General features: G+C 39.7%; 1 protein-coding gene across 1 annotated transcript in view; it reads right to left on the bottom strand.

Annotated features, from left to right (window-relative positions):
• The window catches only part of LOC131927782 (glioma pathogenesis-related protein 1), a 14,974-nt gene extending 3,519 nt beyond the window's left edge, over window positions 1-11,455 (bottom strand). The window contains exons 1-4 of the mRNA XM_059283595.1: window positions 11,103-11,455; window positions 6,727-6,948; window positions 2,829-2,952; window positions 1,623-1,735 (exon numbers count right to left, since the gene is read on the bottom strand). Coding sequence (XP_059139578.1) covers window positions 1,623-1,735; window positions 2,829-2,952; window positions 6,727-6,918 — 429 coding nt within the window. The 5' untranslated portion in view covers window positions 6,919-6,948; window positions 11,103-11,455. The remainder of the gene's footprint in view (window positions 1-1,622; window positions 1,736-2,828; window positions 2,953-6,726; window positions 6,949-11,102) is intronic.
• Between the last annotated feature and the right edge of the window lie 1,056 nt (window positions 11,456-12,511).

Below are 12,511 nucleotides of genomic sequence, written 5' to 3'. Positions count from 1 at the left end.
ACACCCCAATTCCCGTCAGCAACACGACAAAATGACCGTAACTACCACCCCAATCCCCGTCACTACCACCCCAATCCCCGTCACTACCACCCCAATCCCCGTCACTACCACCCCCATCCCCGTCACTACCACCCCAATCCCCGTCACTACCACCCCAATCCCTGTCAATACCACCCCGATTCCCGTCACTACCACCCCAATCCCCGTCACTACCACCCCAATCCCCGTCACTACCATCCCAATCCCCGTCACTACCACCCCAATCCCCGTCACTACCACCCCAATCCCCGCACTACCACCCCAATCCCCCTCACTACCACCCCAATCCCCGTCACTACCACCCCAATCCCTGTCAATACCCCCCACCAATCCCCGTCAACACCACCCCAATCCCCCACACGACATAATGACCTTCAACAGCACTCATAACCCCTTTATTTAAAATTTAAATAGAAACGAGTGCAAAAAATAAAAAAAAATAGGAATAGTATCCTTACAATTTTTGTAAAGACAGCATTAGAAAATTCATTTCGCGTCTATTGATTCAACCCGGGTTGTGATAATTTGAATTGCCCCGGGTCAAATTATTTAATGACAACAACCTTCAGACCGCACACGGAACAAACCCTGTAGAAGAACTTAACAAGCTGTCTATAGTCTATAATAATGGCGCCCATAGGGTTAAAGCCCCCGCTATTGGGCCTGATTCGGCCCGTCATACAATCAATGCAACACGGTGCGAGAGAAGCAAGGACAATACTAGATGCAGTGTGCAAGAAATAGATCTAGCTGGACGTAACATTCCCACTGACTTAATGTACTGACCTACTGTACTGACCTAATGTACAGACCTAATGTACAGACGTAATGTACTGACCTAATGTACAGACCTAATGTACTGACCTACTGTACTGACCTAATGTAGAGACCTAATGTACTGACCTAATGTACAGACCTACTGTACAGACCTAATGTACTGACCTACTGTACAGACCTAATGTACTGACCTAATGTACTGACTTAATGTACTGACCTAATGTACTGACCTACTGTACTGACCTAATGTACAGACTTAATGTACTGACCTAATGTACTGACCTAATGTACTGACCTAATGTACTGACCTAATGTAGAGACCTACTGTACAGACCTACTGTACTGACCTAATGTACTGACCTACTGTACAGACCTAATGTACTGACCTACTGTACTGACCTAATGTACAGACCTAATGTACAGACCTAATGTACTGACCTACTGTACTGACCTAATGTAGAGACCTAATGTACTGACCTAATGTACTGACCTACTGTACTGACCTAATGTAGAGACCTAATGTACTGACCTAATGTACTGACCTAATGTACTGACCTAATGTAGAGACCTACTGTACAGACCTACTATACTGACCTAATGTACTGACCTAATGTACTGACCTAATGTACTGACCTACTGTACTGACCTACTGTACAGACCTACTGTACAGACCTAATGTACAGACCTAATGTACAGACCTAATGTACTGACCTAATGTACTGACCTAATGTACAGACCTAATGTAGAGACCTACTGTACTGACCTACTGTAGAGACCTAATGTACAGACGTATTACAGAGACTTACCGTAAAGTAGTGTCCACAAACTTTCCCTGCGGTGCACACCCCAGTATCATAGTTGTAGTCTCGTGACTCGTTGTAAAATGCTTCAACGGCGACCAATTCATTGTAACTATTACCTGTACAGTGGCGAGATGAAAAAATACACAATCGTAGAATCTACACATTGAATGTAATATTTATCTACATATTAACAAACGTATTGTGATCATTATCTCCACATTCACGAATTCATTAATTCATTAAAAAAAAGTAATTGATTCAGTACAGGTGAACGCAAGTCATTGGTTACACTTTATTAGTAGAATAACATTTGATACTAAGATTAGCTTGCATGGCTCATCTAGGTGTTAATTCGATTCGTATGGCTCATCTTTGTGTTAATCGATTCGTCACAAAGCGCAATTCCCCCTCCCAAAATGACATCAGACTTCAGCCTAACCCCCCCTCCCAAATGTATGTTCTCTACCCCCCCCCCCCCCCTCTAAAAGTATGTTCTCTAGCTTCCTGACCTTCCCACCACCCCCCCCCCTTACCCAAAAGAGTCACCTTCCTGAACCCCTCCCTCCTCTCTAGCTAGTCACATATCGTCGCCAAAGTCCGAACCCCTTCCTCCCATTGCAGCGTCGTTTATGGACTACCCCCAATGTATGTTGGTCAAATATTTCTACTTTGATATGGACTACCTCCAATGTATGTTGGTCAAATATTTCTACTTTGATATGGACTACCCCCAATGCATGTTGGTCAACTATTTCTACTTTGATATTCCCGCTCAGCTATTGCTGCTCAAGATTACATTTCTTATGCTGGTCATTTGCTCAGAAAATTTGACTACTGCAGTCTTTTTTTGCTTACAAATTCTTAAGTCGATATTCACTAGCGTGTATCAATAAAACTGTATGTGACAGAGCGATATTATACTGTTAAAAGCAAATAGTTATGATGTTAAAGCATTTGACAGGTAGGCCTACATTGGGGTCATCGATAAACAGAAAGTACCAGAACAATTCTACTTTATCAAACTCAAACATAAAGTACCACAACGATTTTACTTTATCAAACTCAAACATAAAGTACCACAGAAATCTACTTTATCAAACTCAAACATAAAGTACCACAACGATACTACTTTATCAAACTCATACCTCAACGATTCTACTTTATAAAACAGAAAGTACCACAACAATCTACTTTATCAAACATAAATACCGAAGAAAGTGTAGAGAGCCTCTCCCATCCCTGTCCAGTTGCCGACTGAGGGGTTGGGCCGGTGAGCCCCTGAGCAGTTGTTGGCCCATTCTTGTGCCAGAGCCGCTATGTCTGCGTCCCATTCCTGCACGACAAAATATGCATCAGGTACAACATTTTAATGCAGGTACGACATTGGTTCGACATCATACAATGTGCTGTATGTGTTGACAATTGGTTCGACATCATACAATGTGCTGTATGTGTTGACAATTGGTTCGACATCATACAATGTGCTGTATGTGTTGACAATTGGTTCGACATCATACAATGTGCTGTATGTGTTGACAATTGGTTCGACATCATACAATGTGCTGTATGTGTTGACAATTGGTTCGACATCATACAATGTGCTGTATGTGTTGACAATTGGTTCGACATCATACAATGTGCTGTATGTGTTGACAATTGGTTCGACATCATACAATGTGCTGTATGTGTTGACAATTGGTTCGACATCATACAATGTGCTGTATGTGTTGACAATTGGTTCGACATCATACAATGTGCTGTATGTGTTGACAATTGGTTCGACATCATACAATGTGCTGTATGTGTTGACAATTGGTTCGACATCATACAATGTGCTGTATGTGTTGACAATTGGTTCGACATCATACAATGTGCTGTATGTGTTGACAATTGGTTCGACATCATACAATGTGCTGTATGTGTTGACAATTGGTTCGACATCATACAATGTGCTGTATGTGTTGACAATTGGTTCGACATCATACAATGTGCTGTATGTGTTGACAATTGGTTCGACATCATACAATGTGCTGTATGTGTTGACAATTGGTTCGACATCATACAATGTGCTGTATGTGTTGACAATTGGTTCGACATCATACAATGTGCTGTATGTGTTGACAATTGGTTCGACATCATACAATGTGCTGTATGTGTTGACAATTGGTTCGACATCATACAATGTGCTGTATGTGTTGACAATTGGTTCGACATCATACAATGTGCTGTATGTGTTGACAATTGGTTCGACATCATACAATGTGCTGTATGTGTTGACAATTGGTTCGACATCATACAATGTGCTGTATGTGTTGACAATTGGTTCGACATCATACAATGTGCTGTATGTGTTGACAATTGGTTCGACATCATACAATGTGCTGTATGTGTTGACAATTGGTTCGACATCATACAATGTGCTGTATGTGTTGACAATTGGTTCGACATCATACAATGTGCTGTATGTGTTGACAATTGGTTCGACATCATACAATGTGCTGTATGTGTTGACAATTGGTTCGACATCATACAATGTGCTGTATGTGTTGACAATTGGTTCGACATCATACAATGTGCTGTATGTGTTGACAATTGGTTCGACATCATACAATGTGCTGTATGTGTTGACAATTGGTTCGACATCATACAATGTGCTGTATGTGTTGACAATTGGTTCGACATCATACAATGTGCTGTATGTGTTGACAATTGGTTCGACATCATACAATGTGCTGTATGTGTTGACAATTGGTTCGACATCATACAATGTGCTGTATGTGTTGACAATTGGTTCGACATCATACAATGTGCTGTATGTGTTGACAATTGGTTCGACATCATACAATGTGCTGTATGTGTTGACAATGGCGGATCTAGGGCTGCCACGGCGAGTGTACTACAGGCCGACCAGTTGACGTGCAATCTGACATCAAATTTGATTTAACTAATTAATTTTTAAAGAATTAATTGAAGTTTCATTTGTAAAGTACTACGGAGTGGTCTAGCGGTTGAGAGATGGACTGCCACCCCGTAAGTCTCGAGTTCGAATCCGGGTTCAAGTCAGTAGACAGTCGTCTACCCAACTCTGATGGGTACTTAACTCACGTTAGGGAAAGTAAATGCGGTTGGGCATAGTGCTGACCACACTATCTCTTCATATGCCGAGGTCACAGAAACAAGTGAACTCTAATTCACTTGCCCCATAGACCATCAGGTTTTAAAAGGGAACTTTACTTATGTAAAGTACTATTTTCATCGCTATTATTAAATTTACGAGCCGGCCCGCGGCATAACATACGCCGCTATTTAGTTGTTTCTAATTTTCAATAATTCATAATTTGTGAATTCGACAGTACCAACACTGACACTGAAAATATTTCTTTAAAACACTATAAGTAGCTCGTTAAGGACCATAACCCCCCCCCCTTCCTTCCCCCCCCCCCCTCTCCCCCCCTCCTACGTTTAAAATCGTTGGCTCTGCTTGTAAACATTTAGAGTGAACACAGCTCACTAAAACCATGTAGGGGTGGGGAGGTAGGGAGAGCGTTTGCAGCTTGTTTTCTAACGGCTCGAAGAGGAGAATTATATATATAGATTTTATTACGCTATATTTTACATGTGGTCATTTTTAAAATGAGTTTTAAAAAAAATACTTAAAAAAAACTTTTTAAAAAACCACGTTTTTCTTGTGGACTAAAAAGTAGAAAATAAATTTTTCCTCCGACCCTAGGGGATCTACCAATGACTCCTCGTAGATTTTGTGCTTCCTCGAGCTGTGCAGGTTTTTGTGATGACCGTTAATACATTTGATGACAAAAAACGTGTGTACGTTTTCGCTTTAATCATAAATCTGCCCGACCCACGTTTTTTGTCATCAAATGTATGAACAGTCATCACAAGAACCTGCACAGCTCGAGGAAGCACAAAATCTACGAGCAGTCATTGGTAGATCCCCTAGGGTCGGAAGAAAAATTTATTTTCTACTTTTTAGTCCACAAGAAAAACGTGGTTTTTTTTAAAGTTTTTTTTAAGTATTTTATTTTCTCCTTTTTAGTCCGTTGCTACACATGAAAAACGTGGTTTTTAAACAAGTTTTTTATATAGTTTATTTTCTACTTTATCTAATGACTTGATTAAGTATGACTTGACTAAGTGTTTTTAAATACATAAAAATTTAGAGGATTTTTTATCAAAATAAAAAGGATCAAAAGGTTTTTGAATGCTTTTAGGTAGTTGGCCCACCGTCCATCCCTCCTCGAACAGATTAACTGTCGATTCTCCACCCACCTTAAGCATTACACTGTAAAACATTTTAAAAAAACGTGGTAATAAAAAAAAAGAATTGCACACCAAGTGAAAAGTTTCTCTTTCAAACCTGACGGTCTATGGGGCAATTGTTAGGCGAAAATAGCCTGCATGCAGAATTTCAGATCTCTAGAGCAATCAGAAGTGGGCTAATTTTCGTTGTCAATTTTAACAGCAAAAAAACGCGAAGCTGAGTTAATAAAAACGTGTTAATAAAATCCCACTCGCGTTGTTACAACTGGCTAAGAGGGATAAACTGACCACTTCCGCCATGACCCCCCCCCCCCCACACACACACACACACATGTTACAACTGGCTAAGAGGGATAAACTGACCACTTCCGCCATGACCCGCCCCCCAAACACACACATGTTACAACTGGCTAAGAGGGATAAACTGACCACTTCCGCCATGACCCCCCCCCCACACACACACACACATGTTACAACTGGCTAAGAGGGATAAACTGACCACTTCCGCCATGACCCCCCCCCCCCACACACACACACATGTTACAACTGGCTAAGAGGGATAAACTGACCACTTCCGCCATGACCCCCCCCCCACACACACACACATGTTACAACTGGCTAAGAGAGATAAACTGACCACTTCCGCCATGACCCCCCCCCCCCCCACACACACACATGTTACAACTGGCTAAGAGGGATAAACTGACCACTTCCGTAATGACCCCCCGCCACACACACACACACACGTTACAACTGGCTAAGAGGGATAAACTGACCACTTCCGCCATGACCCCCCCCCACACACACACACGCACATGTTACAACTGACCACTTCCGCCATGAAGCCGGCCGTTGGTTGTACGACGCTCCTGTAGGCGTTGTGAATGTACACCAAATTTGTGATCTCCTCGGTCGTGAAGGATGTCTTGGATGTACCGTCCTTGTACGGGACCCGTTCAGTCAGAGCTGACCCCATGGTCACACATGCGGCCACAAGGGTCATCACATACAGCAAGTCCATCCTAAATATACCCAGGGGTTTTTGGTAGCTCTGCAACATCGAAATTGTTTGACAAGTAATAAACATGTTTTTACACCCTTAAGGCAACGGGTTGTATTTTTTTTTTTTTTTCTGCAAAGGTTTGATCCTACAGATCGCAACTTTTGATACAAAATTTGTGTTGCGCTTGATAACACTAATGGGCTCGATACCATTAATGGGCTCGATACCATTTATAGGCTTGATACCATTTATAGGCTTGATACCATTATGTGTTGCGCTTGATAACACTAATGGGCTCGATACCATTAATGGGCTCGATACCATTTATAGGCTTGATACCATTTATAGGCTTGATACCATTATGTGTTGCGCTTGATAACACTAATGGGCTCGATACCATTAATGGGCGCGATACCATTTATAGGCTTGATAACACTAATGGGCTCGATACCATTAATGGGCTCGATACCATTTATAGGCTTGATACCATTTATAGGCTTGATACCATTATGTGTTGCGCTTGATAACACTAATGGGCTCGATACCATTAATGGGCTCGATACCATTTATAGGCTTGATACCATTTATAGGCTTGATACCATTATGTGTTGCGCTTGATAACACTAATGGGTTCGATACCATTAATGGGCTCGATACCATTTATAGGCTTGATACCATTATGTGTTGCGCTTCATAACACTAATGGGCTCGATACCATTAATGGGCTCGATACCATTTATAGGCTTGATACCATTATGTGTTGCGCTTCATAACACTAATGGGCTCGATACCATTAATGGGCTGGATACCATTTATAGGCTTGATACCATTTATAGGCTTGATACCATTTATAGGCTTGATAACATTAACAATAATATTTGACAGTTACTGTGAAATATTTTATTTAGTCTTCAAAGACCGTGCCACAACAAGGCATTTTACGGTATTTGATAGAATTCTTCTGTTACTTAAACACGCACTTTTGCTTCAACATTCTAATACAGTAATCAAGTACTTGAGTTCGATAAATCAATGAAAATACGTTTGTCACCGATGTACTGTTCATGTAGCAATAATGTCACTTTGTCCACATTGAATGATATTATAAATGACCTTACAGTTAGATTTTGAAGAGCTCTGTATGTGTACATGAAGTGTTGACGGTAGACTTCAAGTACAGCGTTAGTTCCCGGCACTAATTACTTGACACGAGAATGAATTCAACATTTTTCATTTACTTATCGCTCTTTTTAAGTAGTATGGACACAAAAAGAAAAGGTGGGTGTGTGTGTGGGGGGGGGGGGGGGGTAAAGTTGTTTTTTAGTCTAACACAGGGCAAGACCCTTCATGTAGGTCCTATTATGGCCATTACATAGGACCTATTTTGGTCATTTTAATAGGGGAGGATTCTAAGGACCAAAAAAAATTGTTTACAAAATATTGGCTATTTTGAGAGTATTCGAAAGCCATTCATGGGTAAGACAGGAGTCAAACAAGGGTGCGTCTTGTCCCCCTGTTTTTCTAACCTATTAATTGATTGGCTGGCGACACAATCTACAGACAGAGCGAGAGGCATCAGATGGACACACACACACACACACATTATATATATATATATATATATATATATATATATATATATATATATATATATATATATATATATATATATATATATATATATATATATATATATATATATATATATATATATATATATATATATATATATATATATAATGTGTGTGTGTGTGTGTCTGTATGGAGCCTTTTTTCTACTGCTTGCATAGACTGTGCGTACCAAGACTTGAAGGGAATGTGCACAGTTACTGAAGTATTTCGAGTGCAGTAACACACGTTACTACAGTTGATAAATAAAAATCCTTCAAACAAGTTCCAGTTTTCCATACTGTGCAGGTGGTGGTTTCTGGACTTTCCCCAGCGTTAATACCAGGTGGGGTGGGGAGTATCTCCAGTATTTGTGTTCCCCATTGGCAAAATATAAATTCATTAAAAGCAGTTCATGTTCTATATCCTAGTCTGTTCACAATATCTAAGCTGTGAAAGATATATCAGTTCTTTATTGTAACGACTGCCCTACCAAAAGCTCGTATTACAAGCGCTCTCTTTGGTTGCTAGGTTTAGTTTTCTGACAGCCAGACGATAAAATCTCAACGATATGTAACATGAGAATTGTGGGCTGCGGTAAAGGAGTATATATGCAAATTAGGCTACACGCTGGTATTATAAAAACCAATAACAAATGTTAAGTATGTTTTGTACATTAATGTTGACTTTCTGGAAAAAATAAAATTTAAGAAAACACAAATATCCAACCCTACTGGATTCAGGTGTATATCAGAACATTCGCCAAGAAAAGTTGTACAAACTGAACAGAAATGTTTTAGTAAAATACTTGCTACATTCTAATGGTCATAAATTAAATTCATTAATATTAATTTTTTCAACAAAGCTCATATTGATTTTGAAAATAGATTTAAAAAAAAAACAAGTCAGAAATATCACAAGCCTGGAACACTAAGTGGAAGCTAAACAAAATGGGACTTGTTGATGAGGTTTTCGCTGCTTCCAATCCTAAAGAAGAGGAACCAGAGGAGCTCGTTGATTCTTTAAAAGATCTTAGGAAATCATGCGCTGAAAAGGAAGATCTTAGGAAATCATGCGCTGAAAAGGAAGATCTTAGGAAATCATGCGCTGAAAAGGAAGATCTTAGGAAATCATGCGCTGAAAAGGAAGATCTTAGGAAATCATGCGCTGAAAAGGAAGATCTTAGGAAATCATGCGCTGAAAAGGAAGATCTTAGGAAATCATGCGCTGAAAAGGAAGATCTTAGGAAATCATGCGCTGAAAAGGAAGATTTTAGGAAATCATGCGCTGAAAAGGAAGATCTTAGGAAATCATGCGCTGAAAAGGAAGATTTTAGGAAATCATGCGCTGAAAAGGAAGAATGCAGTAAATTAAAGGAAAACCTGGACAGCTGTAGTGCGCGTGTGGATAGCAAAAGTCAAACTTCAGAAACCTGTGTAGAAGAACTAATAGATTGTATGCATTGTCTAGAACATTGTGCATCAAAGACCCTTTTTACTTTCTCGTATATACGAAGTATAGAGAAAATCTTGTAATCATGCACACACACAAAAAATCGAGATTTTTGCAAATCTCGAGGTTTTACACCTCCCTAAGTTGGAAAAACATAGTTTTGCAATCTTGTCCGTATGTCTGTGTATGTGTGTGTGTCTTTTTGTCTGCGTGTGTGTCTGTAAACACGATAACTTGAGTACCGTTACAGCTAGGTTGATGAAATTATATCAAAATCCTAGATCCGTATCAACTTTTGAGTGATTTCCGATAACCGGAACTGGAACTTTCTACTTTCAATTTTTCAAAAGCCTATAACCTCGAATACTATTTCAGATGGATAAATGAAATTTCACACGTAAGTAAAATATCTAATTCTCTGTCTTCTGTCAAATTTTGAGTAATTTCAGCTGACCGGAAGCAGTAATTTACGCTATTTCCAAGTTCTCAAAAAACACATGTGAATTTATAAAGTACTAATAATAATCTGCACTATTATACACAGATTGCTTTGGCGTTCGCTTGGTGCGCAATTCTTTTTCCTACGAGATTCTATTCTATTCTAAAAAGTTTAAGTAAGTAAAAATGAATTAAAAATCAATTCTATTTACCGAGCTGCCATCCCCGTTGTTTTATATAAGAATATTCGAGAAAGTTTAGGGGAGATCACTCCAGGTTTATTTCAAAGTTAAAGTAATGTGTTAGAACTGGCCAAGAATAGTGATCGTTTGCTTTTGATCAGCTTATTCTGCACAGGATAAGTGAGTGCATAACATACATTTTTAAAGATGGATTATAATTTAGTTGTTTTTTTTTTTGTAGGATGTTTATACAAAAGTGCTTTGAGATTTGGTGTCACTGAGTTGACAGTGTCATGACTGAAGGTATCAGCCATGTATCAGCAAGTTAACTTGTGTACGGGCTAGTGAGAGAAAGGTTAAGTTCACTGTTTGAATTGTTACATTGTCAATAAAAATGATTTTATAAAAAAAAAAGGTAAACTAAGTGGAAGAAACTAGGATAAGTTGATGTTTTTTTTTTCCGCTAGTCTGCATCAACAAGAGCAAAACATTATACCGGACACAATGAGAGAAAGTACTCACCTGAAGGTGGCGCTGATGATTTGAAGGGCTGTAGGAAATCAAACACCCAGCTAGCGATACGCACCAGCAGAGAGCAGGAAAAAAATTACAAGCGTCGGCTCGATTGTTTAACCTGCTACTGCCTAAAGCTTAATCCCCATCTTTACGTCTGCCACACTTTTCTCACAGTTCTAGGTGACCACACCCATAGCGTCACGCCTCTGTAAACACAACGAACTGTACAAAAGATGTTCACGGTCGATTGAATCTACGGAGCCCGCGATGTTCCATTTGTGATACTTTTTCTCCCTTGAAAGAAAAAAATGTGCACAGCGCTTAATCCAGTAATTGGATCCTGAAGGTCTAGGTCATGCTCTGGTTCGGTCTTTTGTACCTGGACGGTTGTTTTCAAATTCTGTCTAGTCGATGCCATTTGAGAGGTCAGCGTGACACTTGACACCCCCTGCTGACTAAATTGATTCCAGTTAATTACAACGGCGAAGGGCTTAAGACGTTTTTAAATGGGCTGTCTTATGACGTATTTCAAGGGGCTGCTTTATGACGTATTTGAAGGGGGCTGCCTTATGACGTATTTGAACGGACTCCCTCTGACGTTCCCTCTGACCAAATTACGGAGAAAAACAAACACAATATATTTCACTGTTTTGTCCGTTAGCTAACAAGGTCGATTCCTTTTTTTTATTTTTATTTTTTTATTTTTTTTTTGTTGACAAATTGTCTTGGGAGAAAAATCAATGATTCGATTATTGTCGAATTGCCACTTTGCCCAAGGCGGTGTATTCAAACAAAGAATTTAATCAATTCCTGTTAATTGTTGAACATACCCGTATTATTATGTGTAGAAACTTGAAAGAGTTCATACAGACGAGACGACAAAATAATCAACAGTCGTCTGCAGGAGTCGCGTCTGTTGCTATAGGGCAGCCATTCATGTTGCTATAATTAGAAACCATGTCGCATACACAAAGCAATGAATGTGAAATAAATTACATTATAATATTTATTAGATTTAGGTCGACGAATCTTAAGAAATGCGAGAGGGAAGCTCAGTCTCACTAGAGTGGTCTCACTAGAGTGGTCTCACTATAGTGGTCTCAAGAGAGTGGTCTCACTAGAGTGGTCTCATTAGAGTGGTCTCATTAGAGTGGTCTCAACTAAAGTTTGTGGTCTCACTATTGTCGTCTCACTATTGTGGTCTCACTAGAGTGGTCTCACTATTGTGGTCTCACTAGAGTGGTCTCACTAGAGTGGTCTCACTATTGTGGTCTCACTAGAGTGGTCTCACTAGAGTGGTCTCACTATTGTGGTCTCACTAGAGTGGTCTCACTAGAGTGGTCTCACTAGAGTGGTCTCACTATTGTGGTCTCACTAGAGTAGTCTCACTAGAGTGGTCTCACTAGAGTGGTCTC

This window comes from Physella acuta, unplaced genomic scaffold, assembly GCF_028476545.2.
Source record: "Physella acuta isolate Inbredline_101_S28 unplaced genomic scaffold, ASM2847654v3 ptg001440l, whole genome shotgun sequence".
In the NCBI taxonomy this organism is placed as follows: domain Eukaryota; kingdom Metazoa; phylum Mollusca; class Gastropoda; family Physidae; genus Physella; species Physella acuta.
The sequence above is the reverse complement of the archived record's forward strand: the minus strand, read 5'-3'. Positions and strand labels throughout refer to the sequence as shown.